General features: G+C 34.2%; 3 protein-coding genes across 3 annotated transcripts; all 3 read left to right on the top strand.

The window, feature by feature from the left end:
* The first annotated feature begins 323 nt into the window (after positions 1-323).
* LOC129503125 (olfactory receptor 4A47-like) lies at positions 324-1,253 on the top strand. Its single transcript, XM_055315089.1, has one exon. It carries the CDS (start codon positions 324-326, stop codon positions 1,251-1,253), a length of 930 nt encoding a protein of 309 aa, XP_055171064.1.
* A 9,097-nt stretch (positions 1,254-10,350) lies between these two features.
* Positions 10,351-11,268, top strand: LOC129503124 (olfactory receptor 4A47-like). The gene has a single exon (XM_055315088.1). The coding sequence runs from the start codon at positions 10,351-10,353 to the stop codon at positions 11,266-11,268; it is 918 nt and encodes a 305-aa protein (XP_055171063.1).
* A 12,098-nt stretch (positions 11,269-23,366) lies between these two features.
* Positions 23,367-24,284, top strand: LOC129503074 (olfactory receptor 4A15-like). Its single transcript, XM_055314996.1, has one exon. The coding sequence runs from the start codon at positions 23,367-23,369 to the stop codon at positions 24,282-24,284; it is 918 nt and encodes a 305-aa protein (XP_055170971.1).
* Positions 24,285-24,713: the final 429 nt, after the last annotated feature.

Here is a 24,713-nt window from a genome sequence, read left to right as displayed (position 1 = left end):
TTGCTTCCTCTGGGACGCTTTCTTTAACTGCTGTTTGGTTGATAAATTCCTACCGTGTGGCCTTCAGATTGTGTGACTATTTTTATAATGACACTATTTCATTGATGATTATTTTGTATGCTACCACTGAATGCAGGAAACCATGGCTTGTTCAAATTGGAAATCATAACATCTATGAAACATTTGACACAAATGGGTATCTCTTCCACATTCTTTTAATTGGGTCAATAAAAGCGTGATCTAACAATGCATTTAAAGGTTTCCCCCCTTGTTTTGTAGATCACCTGCTTCTAATATGAGAAGTCAGCTCCTATCCAGACTAGATGGAACCAAGAAACAACGTAACTTACTTTGTCCTCTTGGGCCTCACACAGGATCCTAAGGAACAGAAGGTCCTTTGTGTTATGTTCTTGCTCTTCTATATTTTGACAGTGGTGGGCAATTTGCTCATTGTGTTGACTATAGCTCTCAGTAAGACCCTGGGCTCACCTATGTACTTGTTTCTTGCTAACCTATCATTTATGGATGTCACTTATTCCTCTTGCATTTCCCCCAGATTGATTTCAACCTTGTTCTTTGGGGAAAATACCATATCCTTCCATTCTTGTATGACACAGCTATTTACGGAGCACCTTTTTGGTGGATCAGAGGTCTTTCTTCTGCTGGTGATGGCCTATGACCGCTATGTGGCCATCTGTAAGCCCTTGCATTATTTGGTTATCATGAGGCAATGGGTGTGTGTTGTGCTGCTGGTGGTATCCTGGGTTGGAGGTTTTCTGCATTCAGTAATTCAAGTTAGCACCATTTATGGGCTCCCATTTTGTGGTCCCAATGTTGTTGATCATTTCATCTGTGAAATGTACCCTTTACTGGAACTGGTCTGTACTGACACATATGTCATTGGGCTATTAGTTGTAGCCAATGGAGGGATGATCTGCACTATTGTGTTTGCATTCTTACTCATTTCTTATGGTGTCATCTTGCACTCTCTAAAGAACCTTAGTCCAGAGGGGAAGCGGAAAGCCCTCCAGACCTGTGGCTCCCACATCACTGTGGTGGTCTTCTTCTTTGTTCCATGTATTTTCATGTATGTAAGACCTGCTAAGACCTTCCCCATTGACAAATCCCTGAGTGTGTTTTTTACAGTCATAACCCCAATGCTGAACCCGTTGATTTATACTTTGCGAAATTCTGAGATGACAAATGCTATGAAGAAGCTCTGGAGGAGAAATGTTATATCTTTTAGTAGATAAGTTTATTATCCACCATGAACAGAATTCTTTTACATGGTCCCATTTTCTATGAATGCAGAAATACTCATTTTTTAAAAAAAAAAGATTTTATTTATTTTTTCACAAGAGATACAGAGAGAGGGGCAGAGACATAGGCAGAGGGAGGAGAAGCAGGTTCCATGCAGGGAGCCCATTGTGGGACTCAGTCTAGGACTCTGGGATCATACCCGGAGACAAAGGCAGACGCTCAACCACTGAGCTGCCCAGGTGTCCCAGAAATATTCTTAAATGATCCTGAGTTCCTTTTTTTTTTTAAGAACTTAAGTTAATTATAATTAAAGAATGAACTGGATTATTGTGCTATAATTATACTTTCTCTTACTGCTAGAATATAAGGTCCATAATACCTTGTAGATACTTCATTTAATGGTGTAATGCCTTTATAGCAGGGAATCAACAATATGCAATGAATTAATGAGAAAATATTTATATGATTACAATGTTTTAATCAGTTTATATTTTAAAGCTTTTTTTCTGATACTTAGCATTATTTTAGTTATATTCTTATAACTTAAGGTCATTATTTTGGAGGTACCTGGCTAGCTCAGTGGGTTAATGCATCCGACTCTTGTTTTCTCCTCAGGTCATGATTTCAGGGTCATGGGATAGAGCCCTGGATCAGGCTTCCTGCTTAGTGTGAAGTCAGTTGATCCTCTCCTTTTGCTCCTCCCCCCAACTCTCTTTTTTCTCAAATAAAGACATAAAAAAATCTTAAAATAATAAGGTAATTCTCTTTATTATATTATCTGTAATTCTTAATGATGTATATAGACTGTTTTATTTATTAAATTTCTGTTCTTAGTTATAAAATAAAAAGTGTAACACTTGTTTTTATAAGAAAGATTGAAGTGTAATGGATAATAATAAATAAATAAATGCAAAGCTTATACAATGGGAAAAAATGTTGAATAAATTACCTACTTATCTCTCAGCATGGGCTCTACTCCTCTTCCTTTAGCTAGCTTTTAATCTCTTGCAGACTCTTGAGGTAACAACTTTACAAATGCACTTGGATTTAAATATATGTATGTGAATTTTTCTCATGTATTTAAAGGTTTGCTTTTATTATGCAACTTCTTTTGTTAAAAAATAAAGTTTTAGTGTGCCTTTGGTAGTTAAAGCATCTGCATTTGGCTCAGGTCATGATCCCAGAGTCCTGAGATCTAGCTTTGCATCAGGCTCCTTGTTCAATGGGGAGTTTACTTCTTCCTCTTTATCTACCTCTCCCCACTGCTCGTGCTCTCTCTTCCTCGCTTTCTCTAACTCAAATAAATAAATAATATTTTAAAATAAAAAGTAAAATAAAATAAACTTTTAAGTTAGGATAATTTAATTTTTAATTTTTTAGTTGAAGCATAATTGTCATACAATGTTACATTAGTTTCAGATATACAACACAGACAACAATAATGTACATTAAGGGATGCTCATTGTGATAAGTGTAGTTTTGATGTGTTACCATACAAAATTGCCACATCATTTTTGACTGTATTCCCTATGCTGTCCTTTTCATTCTTGTGACATATTTATTTTATCACTGAAACTTTGTTCCTTTCATCTCCTTCACATATTATGCCTATCCGTCCATCCTCCTCTGCTCTGGCAACCACCATTCTGTTCTCTAAATGTATGAGTCTGTTTCTGGTTTTTGTTTATTTATTTATTTGGTTTTAAAAAATTACACATAAAAGTGTTGTAACATCTTGAGGATACTCCATACTAGTCCTTAGAGATCTCTTAGTGCTCCATATTACTTACTTATATATGCTAAAAGAAATGTATCCATTTCTGTTCCTGTTATTACTAACCTTTTTCTATGACAATAAATTTTGCAATAATTATATGTTTGTGATAATTTGTAAGTATGAGTTCCTAGGAGTGGAATTGTTGAGATATGTATTTGAATTAATGATTAAATGTCAATATTTATTGTTCTTGCCAAATTGTCAACCTTGAGATTTTACCAGTAGCTACACTTCTACTTATAGTCTGTGAGAGTATTTGTGTCCACATTCTCAACAAACCATACCTGATAAATATTCAATAAGACAATCAATTATTCAATATAAGACAATCTGATTAAATTGTAATGTTTTTCATATCATTGAGTTTATCTCTTCATGTTTAATATTATTTGTATTCCTTTTTCTGTGAATCATCTATTAATGCTTTTACATACTTCATTCAATCATTGATATTTTACATACTGATTTTTTATGATTGGTTACATTCTAAAGAAATGATCCCTTTTATTATTGTATATATACATAAGTATTATCTTTCTGGCTAACAGTATGTTTAATATTTATATAGTATGTAGAATGCTTTTGGCATGTAAAAGGTGTTTTTTTTTAATTTAACATGTAATGTTTTTTGCTTTTAAAAAGACCATTCATATAAAAATATTCTTCAACTTTATGTTAGTACTTAAATTTTAAAACATTTTTGAGGTTGTGTATCATACATTAAAACTTTTGGTCCATCTGGAATTTATTTAGACACAGGAGTTAAAGAGTATTAGAATTTTAGTTTACTTTCTAAAATTCAGGTTTTTAAAAATAGTTTCATGCTTTTTTTATTCTATGGACTTAAAATCCTAACTATTATATTCTAAACCCTCATACATATTTGGATCTAATTTAAGACTCAATTCTGTTTCATTGATCTCTTTATTCATGTCCCAGTTGTTTTGTAACATGATTGCTTTGATATATCATCTTCTGATATGTGATGAGACTAACAGTCCCTCATTACTATTCTTTCAGTATACACCTAGTCTTGCATATTCTATTTCCAAATCAAGTGTAAAATGAAATAGTAAGTTTACATTTAGATAAGACAGATAAGTTTAACATTAAAATAAGTTTACAATGAAGGTAAAATAAGTTTATCTTGGTTTAATTGCTAAGCCAAAGCCAATTATTATTTTTAGAAGACTCATTTAAGAATATCAATTTAGGAAGAGTTTAAAGGTTTCCAGTACTGAGAACTGTTATCCATGAGTGGTCTTTTCGTTTAACAAATCATCTTTCATGGGATCCCTGGGTGGCGCAGCGGTTTGGCGCCTGCCTTTGGCCCAGGGCGCGATCCTGGAGACCCGGGATCAATCCCACGTCGGGCTACCGGTGCATGGAGCCTGCTTCTCCCTCTGCCTGTGTCTCTGCCCTCTCTCTCTCTCTCTCTCTCTCTCTCTCGTGTGACTATTATAAATTTTAAAAAAAATTAAAAAACAAAACAAAACAAAACAAATCATCTTTCATGACCTTGGGTACTGCTTCCATTTTCTGCCCATGTGGCTCATCTCTTCTAGATAAGTGCTGTTCTTCATCCATGACTCCTGAAATGCTAGTGTATGACTTATGTCTTTGCTGAGTATCCATGTGGCCATCTGCAAAGCCTTGTAGTATGGAATCATCACAAGTGACAGGGATACAGCTTCGTCTTTCAGGTGGCATGTGCTAGAGGCTTTGTCCTTGTCTCAGAAGAGGACTCAGGTCCTCTTCATAGTGTGGCTGCCTGTGTGTGGCTCCAATGTCATAGACCATTTGTGTGTGATGTGATTCCTTGGTTGAAAGTCATTTGCATGGACACTCATACTCTTGGTCTCTGTTGCTGTCAACAGTGAGTTCATCAGCTTATTAAAATTTTCCCTTGGTGAACTCCTAGCTGGTCATCCTATGCTCCCTGAATACCTATTGCTGGGAGGATAGACACAAAGCCATGTCCATCTGTGTCTTTCATGTCACTGTGGTGGTCTTAATATCGTGTCCTGCATACTTAAGTATTTGCATCCGTTCACCACCTTCTCCACTGATCAAGGTCTGTGTTTTATACCATGCTAATTCCCTTGTTAAACCTGTGTACTCAGAAACTTGGAGGTGAAAAATGCCATGAGGAAGTTCTGGGGTAAAAATAACTTCAAGAGATATCCATAACTTTAGAAAATAATTTTGTCTTTTAAATGGAAAAGAGAAAAGAAGATAATTTCTATGGTACTGAGGCTCATGAACACTATTTGTCCAAATTATATTTATTTTGATATAAAGCCACCGTGAGGAAAGATCCAGGGAGGAAATTATTTATGACTGTAAATATATCATATTTGATTTATGTGTTGTCAAATTGATCGTTAAAGTTCAATGTACCATGGGAATTAGGGTTCCGGTAAAATGCAAATTGTTGGAATACAGCTCCAAAGTTTTTAATTTGCTAGTTTTATTTTGGATGATGTACCTATTTTCTAAACAAGTGTGCGTAAATCCAATAATAAGTGCATATACTCTAGCCATTGTGCTGTAGTTTATGTTGATATCATGCACCTATTAATGAAGTCAACTTAATTTTTAAATGTGTTTTTTAACTTGTAGCAAGACACAAATAACAAAAATTATGGTTTTAACCATTTGTGATTATAGAGTTCAGTGGCACTGAGTCGTTTCATAGTGTCATGATGGTTAATTAAATTAATTGACATTTGTTATGCAAGTACCAGCACCACCCATCTCAGAGTTTTTTTCATCTTCGAAACTGAAATTCCACACTCATTAAACAATAATTCCCCATTCTCTCTCTCTGGGCCTTAGACAACCACCATTCTGTTTTCTTTCTGTCTATGAATTTGTCTGTTTTAAGTACCTATGTCTATGGAATCATACAATGTTTGTTTTTTTGTGACTGTCTTCTTTCACTTAGCATAGTGAATTGTAGATCAGTGCATATTTTAGCAGGTGTCAGAATTTCCTTCATTTTAAGGTGAATAAAAGTCTGTTGTGTGCATATACCTTATTCTATTCATACATTTATCTATTTGCACACATTTTGGCTGCTTCTACTTTCTAGGTATTGTGAATTACACTACCATGAAAATGGGTAAAATAAATTATCTAAGATTCTGATTTCCATTATTTTGTGTTATACCCTGAAATGGAATTGTGGATCATAAAATATTTTTTTACTTAATTTCTTAGGAAGTAACATAACATTTTCCATGGCAGCTGTATCATTTTAAATTCCCATCATCAAAGCACAGTTTTTTTTATTTGTTTACTGTCTTACGTGTGTTACTATTTTTACATTTTGTGATCATAGCTGTCCTGTTGGATGTGAAGTGGTATTGCCTCATGATTTTAAGATACAGTTCCCTAAATGATTAGTGACATTGAATATCTTTTCATGTGCTTATACGGCATTCACATATCTTCTTTGGATAAATGTCTAGTGAGGTCCTTTTCTCATTTTAAACCAGGATGATGTTTTTTTGCATGTGTTTTTGAGATGTGGAAGTTCTTTATATATTCTGGATACTAACACTTCATCAAATATATCAATTGCAGATATTTTCTCTCATCTGTAAGATGCCTTTTCTCTCTGCCAATAGTGTCCTGTGACGTGCAAAGTTCTTAAATTTGACAAAGTATAATTTATGCATGTTTTCTTTTCGTGCTCGTGCTTTTGGTGTCCTACTCAAGAAATCATTACCAAATCCAAAGTTATTAAGCTTTCTTTCATGTCTTCCTCCACGAATTTCATAGTTCTAGTTGGTAGTTTAGATCTTTGATCTATTTTGAGTACGTTTTTGTGTATGGTGTATGTTGCTAAGTGTTCAGTTTCATTCCTTCACATGTGGATATCCAGTTTCACAGCACCATTTTTAAACCACCTGTCCTTTCCCAGCAATGCTCTTGTCACCGATCAAAGATCATTTAAGCACATAAGCAAAGGTTTTTTCCGGGCTCTGTATTTGATTCCATTGTTATGTCCACCTTTATGCCAATATCACACTGTTTTGATTACCATAGCTTTGTAGTTTTAGAACCATGAAGTCCTCCAACTTTTTGTTTGTTTTTTTCCCCCCCAGGGTTACCTTGACTGCTTGTAGTGTCTTGAGTTTCCACCTGAATTTTAGGATGGATTTTGGTATTTCTGCAAAAGTTTTTTGGATTTTGTTAGAAGTTGCATTGAATCTTTAGATTACTTTAGGTAGTGCTGACATCTCAAAAACAAGAACTATCTCAGTTGCAGAAAGTCTTTCCATTTATTTATGTCTTCTAGAATATCTTTCAGCAACACCCTGTCGTTTTTCACTGTAGAAATGTTGCCTCCTTGTTTAAGTTTATTCTTAAGTATTTTGTTCTAGTTGATGCTGTAGTAAAAGGAATTGTTTTCTTAATCCTCTCTGGGTTGTCATTGGTAGTACAGAGATTCAGCATTTTTTATTTTTTTTGTGAAAACAAACGAGGAAATAAACAACCTTCAAAAAAAAAAAACCCAAAAAACACAAATTGGATATAGAAGGACTTTACCTCAACACGAGAAAGGCCATATGACAGATCCATAGCTAACATGACACCCAGCAAGGAAAGGTGGAAAGCTTTCCCACTACAATCAGGCACAAGATGAGAGTGCCTAAGCTCACCCTTCCTTTTCAAAATAGCTCTGGAATAAAACTCCCTGAGAAATGTTTAGCCATCAGTGACCTGAGATTATTTTACTTAATTAATTTTTACTACCTGTAACAGTGTTTCTGATGGTAGCCACTTTCTATCCTTTGGATCTCAGCTTAAGTATCACCTTTGAAGAAAGGCCTTCCTTGATCACCTTCTCCATAGTAGAAATCTCCCTGAACACCCTATTTGCTCTATCATTAACTCTGATGAAGGATATAATCAGTTTACTAAATTGTCCCCTTATTTATTGTCTGACACTACTATGAGAATATAGGTTCTGTGCGGAAAGCATATGATTTTTTTTCCTTATTGCTGTATCCTTACTTATAACACATTTCCCGGCATTAAATAGGCGCTCTATATAATAAAAATACTAAAGAATAAAAAAGTACTAAAGAATAAAAACAAAGACAGAAAAAAAACCCTTGAGTAGTCATTACATTTAAATATGTGCATAATATATTTAACATATGTGAGCACACTTCTAAGCAGAGTATATTGAGTATTAAATAAAATGAAAAAAATTTACTGTAAGTGGGGAAATAAATGACAAATTAATCTTTATTGGAACAAAATGACTGGGCTGAAATTTTATTCCTGAGTGTAAAGTTCTGATAAGGACCCTAAAGATATTTTTTTGTCTCCATGTGATATATTTTAGGTCTTCATTAAGTGATTTAGTCTAGTATATCTTTACATTTAGATGTATGTTTGAACTTTTGTAAAATCCCAGTGAATGTAATTACGTAAGAATGATTCTTGGAAACTTTCCAATTCTAGAACTTGATGATAAATGTGGCTGGAAAGGAAGAAATGTCTAGTGTTCTTTGACCTTGTAGGGAAGAAGATGCTATTCTCTTAAGAACTGATAAACTATTCATAAAGCCCTTACTAGGCTTAAAACATTATCTAAGGAAAAGCACATCAAAATTTCAAGTCAAGTATTCTGGTCAAACCTACATGATACAATGAGAAAGACTAACCAACTGAATGGTATTTTCTATTCAGAAATTAGTAGCAAAGAAGTTACTTGAGAAAAATCTCCCCGGGAAATCGCTGGTATATTCTTCTGTAAGGATAGGCTCTCTTTTTTTTGATAAATTATCATAATGTGGCATATTTTTGTTTTTCTGTGTGAACCATGGAATTCCTAGGAAGTAATCTACAGTATACCTAAATGTAAATTCTATATAACCAGAAGACGCCCATGGAGAAAATGGATAGACAGTTGAATGAAATAAAATATATCCTCAAGTAATAATGCAGCTTTTGCCCTGTCTTGTCAAACTGGATGACAGAAGAATTTCAGGTCCCTATGAATAGTAAAAAGTGTTCCTTCATATTGTGGACTTGCCTTTCTAAGGTAAGACTAACAGTAAATAGTGGAAATCAGGTTTTGCAATTGTGTGAGTAGCTTTATCATATAAAAATTAAGATCACTTTGAGATATAATGCAAGAACTATTTCAAAGTCTAGTTGTATCACTTAGGGTGACCTTGGGAAAATTTATCCGATGTTCGGAGCCTCAGTTTGTTCAACTGTGAAATGAGGTTTACAGTTCCTCTTACTGTAATATGAAATGTGATTCATTAAATTGTGAGTGGTTGGAATCTACTGTAATGTTGTGAGCAGTGGTGTGATTAGATCAGAATCAGATTTAAAATGGATCATTTGAGCTGCCTCAGGAGAATAAACTGATGGAAGTCAGTACAAAAGGAGAAGACAGTGGGCCAGAGAAGTCGTGGGTGGAGGGAAACGTTCAAGTTTGTGATATATTTTAAAGAGGATTAATAAGATTTATTAGAGGTATCAATATATGATACAAGAGCAAGAATGGCACAGAGGGTATGGTGATATTTCTTGTCTGAGCAATTACATGGAAGGTGGTACCATTAAGAATTGTGAAACATTATGTTTACAGTGAAAAATTAAAAATTTAGTTTCATAACAACTGAACTGTTATCCAATTTGGATATGTTCATAGTTGAGATGTTGTGCATATGAAGTTTAAAAATTAAGACACAGACAACTCTGGAGTGCTTTGAATGAATTTATTGTTCAGGAAAAGTGACATATCTGACCAAAGATCCTAAGAAAGAGGTCTTATGAGGGAAGAGACAATCCAGGTCAGTGACCTTCCATTCCTAATTTACTCACTCTTGATATGTCGATTACCTTGAGGGTCAAATATTTCACTTTTGTGACTTTATAAGCTGTATACTTTTTCATGGAATTTCCTTGCCCTCTTGTCCTTGCACTTTTCCTTTAAAACTCAAGAAGTATGCTTCCTTTGGGAAGCTTTCTTTGATTGTTTTGATTGATATTTTCCTATCCCTGGCCTTTGCATTGTGTGACATTTTTATAATTACACTTATTATATTGATAATTATTATGTATATGTATACTATTACTGATTTGGTGGAAACCATGGCCTATTCAACTTGAGAATCTTAATGTCCATTACACATGTGACACAAACAGGTGCTCCTTCTACAGTCTTTTAATTGAATTGGTCAATAAAAGCGTGATTTAATAATACATGTAAAGGTTTCCCCCCTTGTTTTGTAGATCACCTGCTTCTAATATGAGAAGTCAGCTCCTATCCAGACTAGATGGAACCAAGAAACAACGTAACTTACTTTGTCCTCTTGGGCCTCACACAGGATCCTAAGGAACAGAAGGTCCTTTGTGTTATGTTCTTGCTCTTCTATATTTTGACAGTGGTGGGCAACTTGCTCATTGTGTTGACTATAGCTCTCAGTAAGACCCTGGGCTCACCTATGTACTTGTTTCTTGCTAACCTATCATTTATGGATGTCACTTATTCCTCTTGCATTTCCCCCAGATTGATTTCAACCTTGTTCTTTGGGGAAAATACCATATCCTTCCATTCTTGTATGACACAGCTATTTACGGAGCACCTTTTTGGTGGATCAGAGGTCTTTCTTCTGCTGGTGATGGCCTATGACCGCTATGTGGCCATCTGTAAGCCCTTGCATTATTTGGTTATCATGAGGCAATGGGTGTGTGTTGTGCTGCTGGTGGTATCCTGGGTTGGAGGTTTTCTGCATTCAGTAATTCAAGTTAGCACCATTTATGGGCTCCCATTTTGTGGTCCCAATGTCATTGATCATTTTTCCTGTGACATGTACCCTTTACTAGAATTGGTCTGTACTAACATCCATGTCATTGGGCTGTTAGTTGTAGCCAATGGAGGGATGATCTGCACTATTGTGTTTGTGCTCTTGCTCATCTCTTATGGTGTCATCTTGCACTCTCTAAAGAACCTTAGTCCAGAGGGGAAGCGGAAAGCCCTCCAGACCTGTGGCTCCCACATCACTGTGGTGGTCTTCTTCTTTGTTCCATGTATTTTCATGTATGCAAGACCTGCTAAGACCTTCCCCATTGACAAATCCCTGAGTGTGTTTTATACGGTCATAACCCCCATGCTGAACCCACTGATTTACACTCTGAGAAATTCTGAGATGACAAATGCTATGAAGAAGCTCTGGAGGAGAAATGTCACATGAAATAGTAAATCAGTGCTTCATCTGTCATGAAGGAAGTAATTTAACATCAGGGCCAATCTCCTCAAATGTTAAAGTCTATTTTACTGTAAATGCATTTCTAGTCAGAGTCAATAAGTAATGTGCAAAGAAATAGTCAATGAAATATTTATAGAGTTACACCAAATCATAATTGCTGCATTTGCTTTTGTAAGTTTTATCTCATTCTTATTTTTATTTCTGGTCAGTTTCTCCTCTTGTATTTTCATTCCTGTCCTTGTTAAAAATATTTGTTGCTATATAGACTACCTTCTCTTTAATTTCTTCTCATATTAAATTTTTTGTGTAACATTTTACTTTTTAGAACATAGTTGAAAGCATAGTAGATAATAATAAATATAAATATAGAATCCTTACAAAGTGGAAATGGTGTGGAATGAACATCCTACTTGTCCCTCGCCAGAGTCTCCCTGTTCTTCTATTAGTATCATTATATAAAGTTTGTTATTGTTTCTAAGACTGTTCAATTAATAATCTTTGGTAATAAAATCATATTTTCATATATGTGTTTGCGTCTTTGTGTCTGTGTATAACTTTCATATTTACTAGTCAGCCTTCTAAACATCCTTCTATACCAATACACAGATACAACTCATTCTTAGGTTCCTTGTACTGCCCAAAACTTCTTTATAAAGATATGGTAAAATTAGAATTTCCAATTTTCATCATGTTTTTTTTTGAATATTTTTCTATGATAAATAGCTCTGCAGTGCAGTCTTTTTGAAATTTTCTAAATATGAGCTTTTATCAGTGGAACTGTTCAATCAATTGGTACATGTGTTTAAAATTGTCAGTGTTCACAGTAATTGTCCAAATGCCATCCATGGGCTTATACCATACTGTGCTACTTTCCTCAGTTTATACAAATACCCATTTGTGCACATTCTCAATAACCAGTGTTTGATGAATATTTATGATATTTGAGCATCTGATTGTTAAAGAAATTGTATTTCATGTGTTTGATTGAAATTTAACAAATATAATTTAATTTGATTTACAGGTTTAAAATTATTGTCTTTTGTGCATGATCTTTTATTGACTTTTACCTGTTTTGTTTGATTGTTGATCTTTTTCATATGAATTTTTATGATTTCATCATACACTAAAGAAGTTATCCCTTTTCATCTTTGTATGTGTATTCTTTTTCCAGCCAACAAGTTTGGATGTTTTTATATCATGCAAAATATTTTTGGTCATTTAGAAATATTTTTACATGTACATAATTAAATCTATTAATTTTTTGACTTTCTAATCTTGCTTAGAAAGTCTTCCTTATTTCAATGTTAACAAAATATTCTTCCACATGTTTCCAACATTTGTTTAATTGTTTCGTGGTTTTACATTTTATGTTGAATTTTGGATCCATCTACACTTTGATGTAAAGACTTAATTAGGGATTAAATTTTATTTATTTTTCTGGGTGGGCATTTATAGAGATGTGTACTTATTTTTCCCCACTGCTTTGATATCTTAAGTTTGTATTAAAAAATATTGCATATGCTTGGATCCAATTCAGACCTCTGTTATTTTCCACTTTTTAAAATATTTGTATGCCATTTAAGACATATTGTAATTGCACTTAATTTATGGGACATTTTCATATCCAGTAATTTCTTATCAGAACTATATCTATTGTTTTGTATTTATGTTTTAAAATCTTTTAATAGGCTACTCTAGTAAAAACTATGTTTAGTTAATATTTACAGTATGATTTGAATTAGTAAGAGCTAATATCTTTAGAGAATTGAGAATTCTTATCCAAAAACTGGGTAAGTCTTTTCACCTAACAAGCTTTCTTTGATGTTCATATAGACCTAGTAGGTTTCTTTGTAAATTTAGTCTTTTTGAGTAAATTTGTTTTATGCTGTTTTGCCAATAGAATCTTACCGTCTATTGTATTTTCCAGATGTCTTTTGTTTCAATGTATAAAATCTGTCCTTTTCCACTTTTAAATAAGATATAATTTTCACAGTGCATTATTCATCCTTTTAAGTCTAAGTTCTCCAAGTTTTGACAAATACATACTATTATGTATTTGTGGTTATGTAACCACTGTTACAACAGATGTACAAATGTTTTATCACCAAAAATAATTCCCCATGCATCTTTGTAGTCCCCTTTTATTCTAGCTTCTAGGAGTTGGCAAATTCTGGTCCATAATTCTATCTTTTCCAGAATTTTTTATAAATTGAATCCTCAGGATAAAGTTTTTTCTTCTAGCTTTATTGAGATATAGTTGACTAATTGAAATTGCATATACTTAAGATGTGACATATGATAATTTGATACATGTATTCATTGTGAAGTGGTTAGCACAATCAAGCTAATGAACACATCTATTATCTCACATAATCTTTTTCTTTTTTTATGGTAAGATCACTTAAAATGTACTTTTAGCATATTTCAAGTAAACAATACAGGATTATTAACTAGAGCCACCATGCTGTATATTGGATCCTCAAAACTTACTCATATTATAACTGAAAGTTTGTAGTTTTTGAACATTTCCCCCAACCCCTAGTTCCTGGCAATCATCATTCTCTTCACTGCTTCTATATATATAACTTTTTTTTTAGCTTCCACATATAAATGAGATCATATAGTATTTCCTTTTCTGTATCTGGCTTATTTCATTTAATGTCCACCAGGTTCATCCATATCTCAAAAAACAGAATTTCCTTTGTTTTTGTGGTTGAATAATATTCCATTACTTATATATGTCCAATTTTTTTGTCCATTCATCCATCAGTAGACAGATTGTTTTTCTATTTTGGCTATTGTGAATAACACTTCAATGAACATGAGGATTCAGATATCTCTTCAAGATACTTATATCATTTCCTTTATACATACCTAGATTTATGATTGCTGATATGATGTATGTAGGAGAGTACTCCTTTTAACTATTTCAGGAATTTCCATACTGTTTCTCATAGTGGTTACACCAGTTTACATTCTGTCCAACAGTGTAGAAGGGTTTCACCTTTTCTATGTCTTCACCAACATGCTGCTTTTATCAGGGCATTCATTTCATTCATGAGGGTTCTGACCTCATGATCTAATCAACTTCCAAAGGCACACATAATACCATTACATTGGACACTAGGATTTGAAAATATGAATTTTGGGGAATGCAAACATTCAAACAATAACTCAGGTCTAATTTCATTCTTTTGCTTATTTATATTCAGTTTTCTCAGCACAACAAAGTGACTTTCCTTTCTCCATAGTTTATTCTTGGCCCCCCTTTCAAAGATAAATTGACCACATATACACAGAATTATTTCTGAGATTTCTATTCTATTCCATTGGTCTGCATACCTCTTTTTATTTTTATTTATTTTTATTTTTTCATACCTCTTTTTATGTCAGAATAATACCCTTTTGATTTCTCTAATTTTGTAATGTATTTTGTGATGTCTCTAGCTTTGTTCTTTTTCAAGATTGTTTTGGCTGTTTGGAGTCTTTCATGGTTTCATATGAATTTTATGATTTTTTTTCAATTTCTGTGAGAAATGCCTTTGGAGTTTTGATAGGGATTGTATTGAATCTGTAGATTACTTTGGATAGCATGGAAATTTTAACATATATTCTTTCAATCCATGAATAAAGGATATCTTTCCCTTTGTCTGTATATTTAATTTCCTTCATTAGTGTCATATTATTTTAAGGGTGCAAATCTTTCATTTCCTTAGTTAAATTTAATCTTAAATATTTTATTCTTTTTGATGGTATTGTAAATGAGATTATTTTCTTAATTTCTTTTTTGGGTAGTTTGTTGTTAGTATGTATAAATGCAACTGGTTTTTGTATGTTGATTTTGTATGTTGCAAGTTTTTGAGTTTGTTTATTAATTTTAACAGTTTTTGGTGGAGATGTTGGGTTTTTTTTTAAAATATAAGATAGTGTCCAAAATGTAGTATCTTAAATCTGGCTTCTCCTACTATAATGCATTTGAAATTTATGCAAATTGTGTTTAACAATAGTTCATTTATTTTTATTGCTGAGTACTATTCCATCCTATGGTTATATGAGAATTTGTTAATCCCTTCAATTTTTTTCATTATCTCATCTCATCAGGCACCTTCCTTCATGCTCATCACCCAGTTACCCTATTCTCCCACCCACCTCACCTTCTGCAAACCTTAGTTTGTTTCCCAGAGTTGGGTGTCCCTCATGATTTGTCTTCCTCTCTGATTTTTCCCAACTCCCCAGTTTCCCCCCATTCCCTTATGGTCCCTTTCACTATTTCTTCTATTCCACATATGAGTGAAACCATATGATGATTGTTCTCTGATTGACTTATTTCACTCAGCATAATAACCTCCGGTTCCACCCATGTTGAAGCAAATGGTGGATATCTGTCTCTTCTGATGGCTGATTAATATTCCATTGTATATATAAACCACATATTCTTTATCCATTCATCTGTTGAAGGACATCATGGCTCCATCCAGTTTGGCTATTGTGGACATTACTGCTGTGAAAATTGGGATGCAAGTGTCCTGGTGTTTCACTACTTCTATCATTGGGGTAAATACCAGTGCAATGGTTGGGTTGTCGTGTAGCTCTATTTTTAACTTCTTGAGGAACTTCCACACTTATTTTCCAGAGTGGCTGCACCAGTTCACATTCCCACCAACAGTGCAAGAGGGCTCTCCTTTCTTCACATCCTCTCCAACATTTGTTGTTTCCTATCTTGTTAATTTTAGCCATTCTCACTGGTGTGAAGTGGTATTTTATTGTGGTGTTGATTTATATTTCCCTGATGACAAGTGATGTGGAACATCTTTTCATGTCCTTGTTGGCTAAGTGCAAGTCTTCTTTGGAGAAATGTCTGTTTATGTCCTCTGCCCATTTCATGATTGGATTATTTGTTTCTTTGGTGTTGAGTTTGATATGCTCTTTATAGATCTTGGATACTAGCCCTTTACCTGATACATCATTTGCGAATATCTTTTCCCATTTTGTAGGTTGTCTTTTAGTTTTGTTGATTGTTTCCTTCACTGTGTAGACTTTTTATCTTGATGAAGTCCCAATAGTTCATTTTTGCTTTTGTTTCCCTTGCCTTCATAGATGTATCTTGCAAGAAGTTGTTGTGGCCAAATTCAAAAAGGGTGTTGCCTGTGTTCTCCTCTAGTATTCTGATGTATTCTTGTCTCACATTTAGATCTTTCAACCATTTTATCTTTGTGCCTGGTGTAAGAGAATTGTCTAGTTTCATTCTTCTGCATGTGGATGTCCAATTTTCCCAGCACCATTTATTGAAGAGACTGTCCTTTTCCCAGTGGATAGCCTTTCCTGCTTTGTCGAATATTAGTTGACCATAGAGTTGAGGGCCCATTTCTGGATTCTCTATTCTGTTCCATTGATCTATGTGCCTATTTTTGTGCCACTGATATATTGTCTTGATGATTACAGCTTTGTAATACAACTTGAAATCAATCATTGTGATGCCCCCAGCTTTGGTTTTCTTTTTCAACCTTCCTCTGGCTATTTGAGATCTTTTCTGATTCCATACAAATCTTAGGCTTATTTGTTCCAGCTTTATGAATAAAGTCCATGGTATTTTGGTAAAGATTGCATTAGTGTAAATTGCCCTGGGTAGCATAGACATTTTCACAATATTTAGTCTTTTAATTCATGAGCATGGAATATTTTTCCATTTGTTTGTGTCTCAATTTCTTCCATAAAGTTTCAGCCATTTTTAGAGTACAGATCCTTTACCTTTTGGTTAGGTTTTTCCTAGATATCCTATGGTTTTGGGTAAAATGTAAATGTATCCCTTCTTTAATTAAGAGATATTTTGATTGTTCCCAGATATTCAGAATTATGAGTGCAACTACTATAAATATTCATGTATAAATTTTTGCATGAATGTAAGTTCCCATTTAAATTAGATAAAATCCTAGGAGCAGAAGAGATGGGTTTTATGATAGATGCATGATTTCATAAAACATTATTAAACTGTTTTCCAAGGTGCAGCATATTACTAGCAATGAATGACATTTCTAGGTTTTCTCTATCTCTGTCAGAACTTGGTATTGTCAAGTTTTTAATTTTGTCCTTTGAATAAGTCAGTAATAATTACTTTTTTTAAAAAAAGATTTTATTATTTATTCATGAGAGACAGAGACACAGGCAGAGGGAGGAGAAGCAGGCTCCATGCAAGAAGCCCTATGTGGGACTCAATCTGGGAATCTGGGATCAGGCCCTGAGCCAAAGGCAGATGCTCAACCGCTGAGCCACCCAGGTGTCCCAATAATGATATCATTTGGCTTTAATTTGCATCTCCTGAATAGCTAATGATGTTGGAGAATTTTCATGTGCTTTTTTGCCATTTATGTATCCTCTCTGGTGAAATGTCTGTTCAGTTCCTTTGACCATTGTATAATGACTTGTTTATTATTATGGAAAGTTGAAAGTTCTTTATTTATTTTGAAAACAAGCTCTTTATCAGATGTATAGTTTGCAAATGTTTTCTCACAGTCTACGTCTTATCTTTTCATTTTCTTAAAATATCCTCTAGAGAGCAGAATTTCTGTGTTAAAGAGTCAAATTTATTATTATTTTAATTGATCATCCTTTTTTTTTTTTTTGTCATACCTGGGAAATCTTTGACGAATTCAGGGTCACAAAGATCTCCTGATGTTCTCACTGAGAAGTTTTGTAATTTAATTTTATTTTATTTTATTTTACTAAGATTTTATTTATTTACTCATGAGAGACACAGAGAGGGGGTGCAGGCAGGGACACAGGCAGAGGGAGAAGCAGGATCCATGCAGGCAGCCCGATGTGGGACTCGATCCTGGGATTCTAGGATCACACCCTGGGCTGAAGGCAGGTGCTAAACCGCTGAGCCACCCAGGGATCCCCAGTTTTGTAGTTTTAGGTCTAACATTTAGCTATTTGAGCCATTTTGTATTAACTTTTATTTATGGCTTGAGGCATTGATTAAAATTCATGTTTTGCAAATAGATATCCTTTTATTTCAGCACCATTTGTTGAAAAGATGACCATTTCTATATTGAGTTGCCTCTACACATTTATTGTAAGTCATATAATAAGGGTCTGTCTCTAGTCCATTCATTTTCATTGATCTACATATGTACCCTTTCTCTAATATTTTATATTAAGTTTATTTTTTTATTTTATTTTTTTGTTATTTTTATTGGAGTTTAATTTGCCAACATATAGTATAACACCCAGTGCTCATCCCATCAAATGCCTCCCTCAATGCCCATCACCTAGTCACCCCAACACCCCACCCACTTCCCTTTCCACTACCCCTTGTTCATTTCCCAGAGTTAGGAGTCTCTTATGTTCTGTCACCCTCTCTGATTTTTTCCACTCATTGTCTCTCTTTTCCCCTATAATCCTTTTTTGCTATTTTTTATATTCCCCATATGAGTGAAACCATATAATGTTTGTCCTTCTCCGACAGACTTACTTCACCCAGCATAACACCCTCCAGTTCTATTGACATCAAAGCAAATGGTGGGTATTCATTGTTTCTAATGGCTGATGTATATTAAGTTTAGAAAGCAAGTAGTTTAAGTTATTGAACTTGTTCTTTTCAAAATTAATTTTGGCTATTATAGTTATTTTATCTTTCTATATAAATTTTTGAATCAATGTATTTTTACACACACACAAAAACTTAGCGGGATTTTGTTGAGAATTGCATGGAACCTACAGATTCAATCATTTTGAGATTTGAGATGTTAGCAATAATGAGCCTTCTAATTCCTGACTATGGTATATCTCTCCACGTTTTGTTTTCCTTTGACATTTTTCATCAATATTTTTTATTTATTATTTTTTTAAATTTTTATTTTATTTTATTTATTTATGATAGGCACACAGTGAGAGAGAGAGAGAGAGGCAGAGACTTAGGCAGAGGGAGAAGCAGGCTCCATGCACCGGGAGCCTGATGTGGGATTCGATCCCCGGTCTCCAGGATCGCGCTCTGGGCCAAAGGCAGGCGCTAAACCGCTGCGCCACCCAGGGATCCCTTTCATCAATATTTTTTAGTTTAAGCATATTATAGCATATATTTATGCATTTTATGCCTAAGGATTTCATGATTTTTATAGTCAGTTTAAATGACATTAAAAAATTCATTTTCAAGTTGTTTTTGTTAGTTTGTAGTTATAAGATTAATTTTTTGACCATGTATGTATCCTATGACCTTACTAACCCACTAATTAATTCTAGTAGCTGTTTTTGTAGATTCTTTGGGATTTCTTAGGTATGAAACTATTTTGTTTGTGAATAGGGAAGTTTTAATAGATTGATCTGATTATTCTTGTGATGCTCTTATTTCATTCTGGCATAAGGGTTATGCTAGGTGCATAAAATGAGTCAGGATGTATTTTAATTTCCCCTCATCCTTGAACATGTTTCTGTAAGATTGGTACTATGTTTTGATTAATTTTTATATAGGATCATTGAAAAAGCTATATGGGAGTGAAATTTTGTGTTGGAAGAGGAAAGATTTTTTTTTTGAAAGAGGAAAGATTTTAAAGAATTAATTTATTTAACAGTATTAGACTATTCTAGTTTAAAAATATTATTAGTTTTTAAAATAATCTCTATACCCAACATGGGGCTCAAATTCATGACCCTGAGATCAATACTCACATGCTCCACCACTGAGCCTCCAGGCACCCTAAATTATTCCAGATTTTAACTATTGTTCTGTATGTCTTTAGAGAGTTGTATCTTTTATAACAGAGCTCCATTTTCTTAGATGGCATGTATGCTGCTATGAACTAATTTATGATGTTCTTTTATCATAATTTTCAGATCAGTAGACTGGAGTAATGGTACTCTGTTCATTCTTGATTCTCATCCTTTGTACTTTCTCTTAGCATTTCTTAATCCATTTTGCTAGGAACTTATCAGTTTTATGAATCTTTGAAAGAATCACTTCCTGGATTTATATATTTTCTCTATTCTATTTTGTATTCTAATTATTATTCAATTAATTTTTCTTTCCATGAGTTTTGGTTTTTTTTACTATTTCAATTCTACAATGTTCTCTGGCTAAATTTTGCTTTTCCTTTTATTAGGTTCTTAGGATGGAGGTTTACTTAATTTGTAATACCTCTTTTCCTAATACTTCTATTTAAAGCTATACATTTCTTTCTAAGCACTCCTGTAACTACATCCCGTATACATACACACACACACACACATACCATGTTTCATTAGTTTTATGTTGAAACTTTTTTATTATTTTATTTTATTTTATTTTACTTTATTTTTTTATGATAGTCACACACAGAGAGAGAGACATATATAGAGAGGCAGAGACACAGGCAGAGGGAGAAGCAGGCTCCATGCACCGGGAGCCCGACGTGGGATTCGATCCCGGGTCTCCAGGATCGCACCCTGGGCCAAAGGCAGGCGCCAAACCGCTGCGCCACCCAGGGATCCCTGAAACTTTATTTTAAAAACTATTCACTGATATTTCTTCTTTAATCCATGGTAATTAAATTTATGTTGTTAATTTGTTAATAATTGGGAAACATTGTTTCCCATTGTTATATTTATGTTGAACTTAATTATATATATTCTGTATAATTTAAGTCCTTTGAAATGCATTGCACTTGTTTTCTGGCCCAGCCCCGTGTCTATTTTGGTGAATGTTTCCTGAGCACTCTGAGATAAGTGGAATTTTCCCACAGTCTCTTCTCTGTCCCCACTCCCATTTTAACACAGGTTCTTACAACTTGCCTGTGTGCCCCTATGTGACAAACTCAAGACTCTTCCCTTAGGGGAGCAGATTGCTTTACCTACATTTGAGACAAGTTTTAAATGGCTTGTTCTGAAATTTGTTTCATGGTCTTCTGGAAGTCAATTCAGGTGTCTTCGTGCAAAGACACAGCTTAAGCCTAACTGAACCAGCTTTGAATATTTGGAAATTCATGCTTTAAAGAAGAGAGGGTTTTTTTTTTTAAACATATTTTACTTCTATCCATGCTGGGCATTTTTCTTTTGGTGATTCACTCTCAAGTTGGCCTTTTGTGATTTCCCTTAAGAGGACAAGTTTCTCAAATTCTGTTGTACATGGCAATTTTCCTGGTGTCATCTCTGGAGATGTAGGTCTACTCTCAAAATTATGATGAAGGTCCCAGTGAATTTAATTAGGGAAGAATCACTCTTGGAGATGTACCAGTTGAATGACTCAACAATATGTGTTGTATTTCAAATACAGATAAAGTCTTTACAGACCCTTGTCTTGACCTCAGAGAGTATTTGGATCAGTGATCAATGACTATCTTGTGCAGAAACTGAAATGAAGGACTCAACACAATAAAGTATGTTTATGAAATTATTCCCTATACGGGGAATCCTAAGATTAACTATGCTTTGTAAAGACAGACAAGTATAATTTATTGAGAATTGACTGTTGTAAAGGCTGTTTCACTATTTCACTTCTATTAACATTAAAAATACACCACACAATCTTTATTTAAACAATTCAGAATTTTCTCTCCCACAAAGTTGCCTTTTTTTTTTTAACCTCAAAGTGCTGATTTAACATTTGTTTGTTATTAGGGCAAATTCTACCAACAATGAAGATTTTGGATCTCTGTTCAGAGTCAAGATTTAGACTTGTTTAGGTTACAGGACTTTTGTATTCATTTTGAAAAATCTGAACAATTTAAAAGGAAACCTTTTTTTAAAAGTCTGAAATGAGTGAGACTTTCTGTAAGCATGGAGAGCATTGTTCACATGGAAACTGTTCAAGCTTAAAGGATGGTGCCTGTGTTTTCTTGCTGCCTGTTCATGCAGACAGATGGCATCAGTGTACAAAAGAAAAGAGAGAAGGGACTACAACCCAGAGCTTGTATTGAATGCTTGCCTCAGTATTCAGGTAATCCAGGAAGTGAAATTAGATGTAAGATTTCAAAGTAGGCTCTACATTTTACCTTTAGGTGGTGTGCGAATTCACAGTCTTTTAAAAGTTCTGCTGTGTGGTTCTGAGAATCAGCCATGTTAGGGATTCTTTTTTTTTTTTTTTTTTTTTTTTTAGGGATTCTTTACAGTAACCAGAATACATGGGCATTGCTCAGTTCTGTAGTATTCTTTTTGGCTATTTTCATATACAAAGACCCAGAATAAATTTACTTTCTCTAATGTCAAGTTTTTAGAAACTAGTTTCTGGTTTAGGGATATTTTAATGGGCAGATACTTCTATCCCTAATGGTGGTTTCAATTGGTATGTTTTCTGAGCATTGTTTGCGATCTGTGAAAGTTTTAAGGATGGCATATCGTCCACAGAACTTGAATAAGTGATTTCGAAGAATCCAAATTCACACTTTCATAATGAGACTGTTACTTCATTTCCTATGCTTCTGTTCACAGGTGAGTTTCAGCATCATAGAATATATGTGGTGGTCATCCTTTAGTTGCTTGTTTATATGATTCACTCATGTTGTCATTGGTTTGGTTGTCTTTTATTTAATTGCTTAGATATCTGTGTCTATCTTGATATTAACTCTGTGTATGTTCCCTAAAATGTAAATTTTTTCTTCCATCTAATTTATTGATGATATGGTATCTTTTTGACTCCTTAAGATATTCCAATATTGTAAAATATATGAATTTCATTTATTAGATAAGAGAATTCTATAAGTTGGAATGTCATCTCTTTTATTACCTGGGAAGTAAATATAAGTCTTGCTTTAATTTTTCATTAAAACAATGCATTTAAAATTTTTTATAAGAATAATTTGCTTTATGTACAATTTTACTAGCTTCCGGGTGGAAAGCTGGTTGTGGCACCCCATTTATTTGTTAATGTGTCCTTTTCTCAGCACGTCTTTAATAACTTTTCTCTCCCTTAACCTGCAAGATTGGTGAGGGTAGGGAACATGTTTTAATCAAGTCTTGTATTGTAATTTCTCAAAGTCCCGGGACATAAGAAATGACAATGCCTATGTGTTGAATGAATAAACAGATTGTGTTAAGATTTCAGGAAGTTACCAGGAATAGTTATATTTACAGCTAATTTTGTCTGAACTCTGAAATAAGGACATGCAAAAGAACATATGGAACACAGGAACAATGTGACTGAGTTTGTCCTCTTGGGGCTCACCCAGAGCATCCAAGGTCAGAAAATATTATTTGTTGTGTTCTTGCTCATCTACATCGTGACAATGGTGGGCAACCTACTCATTGTGGTAACTGTGGTGGTCAGCCCAAGCCTGGATGCCCCTATGTACTTCTTTCTTGGTTACTTATCATTTATGGATGCTGTGTATTCTACTACAGTTACTCCGAATATGATTATAGACTTACTCTATGAGAAGAAAACCATTTCCTTCCAAGCTTGCATGTCCCAGCTCTTTATAGGGCACTTATTTGGTGGTGCTGAGATTTTACTCCTGGTGGTCATGGCCTATGACCGCTACGTGGCTATCTGCAAACCCTTGCATTATTTGACAATCATGAATCAGCGAGTGTGTGTTCTGTTGCTGTTGTTGGCTTGGTTTGGAGGGTTTTTGCATGCTGTGGTTCAACTTCTCTTTGTTTACAACCTTCCTTTCTGTGGTCCCAATGTCATCGACCACTTCATCTGTGACATGTACCCATTACTAAAACTTGCCTGCACTGACACTTATGTTATTGGCCTCACCGTGGTTGCTAATGATGGGGCAATCTGTGTCGTCATTTTTACGGTCTTACTCATCTCCTATGGGGTTATTCTCCACTCCCTGAAGGCTCTTAGTCAGGAAGGGAGACGCAAAGCCTTATCCACCTGTGGGTCCCACATTACAGTGGTGGTCCTCTTCTTTGTCCCCTGCATTTTTATGTATGTGAGACCTCCTTCTACCTTACCCATTGATAAATCATTGACTGTGTTTTACACAGTTATTACCCCTATGTTAAACCCCCTAATCTATACTCTGAGAAATGGAGAGATGAAAAATGCCATGAAAAAGTTGTGGATCAGAAGAAGAAAATGAAGCAGAAGAGAAATATGTTGCCTCTTTTCAATGAAGAGTTGCTCCCTCCAGGAAAGGATTTTTTTTTTTGTAGTAAATTTCTCCTCAGGTTTAATAAATTGTACATGATGAAAAGCATTGAAGATGTAAGTACTTCCAATAATCAAAATAAACTTTTAAGATTTTCATAAATCTTAGGAAAATAGATGTTTAGCTTTTAGGAATAAAATGTCTCTGTTGAAACTGTGTTTTATGTGACTTATACTATAGTTAATACTGTGCTTTTTTCCATTAGAATACAATTTCACATTTTTCTCTCTCTCAGAATTGTTCTTTTCAGAATTAATAGTGCTCCTTATATATTTCATAGAGGGAAATTAATAAGTGGGGCATAATAACCTGGTTCACTCCTCCCATACAAAGACAATCCATATTAATACTTAAAGTATA

The sequence above is a fragment of the Nyctereutes procyonoides genome, unplaced genomic scaffold (assembly GCF_905146905.1).
Source record: "Nyctereutes procyonoides isolate TBG_1078 unplaced genomic scaffold, NYPRO_anot_genome, whole genome shotgun sequence".
In the NCBI taxonomy this organism is placed as follows: Eukaryota; Metazoa; Chordata; class Mammalia; order Carnivora; family Canidae; genus Nyctereutes; species Nyctereutes procyonoides.
Note: the sequence above shows the minus strand (reverse complement) of the source record. Positions and strands in the feature narration are given on the sequence as shown.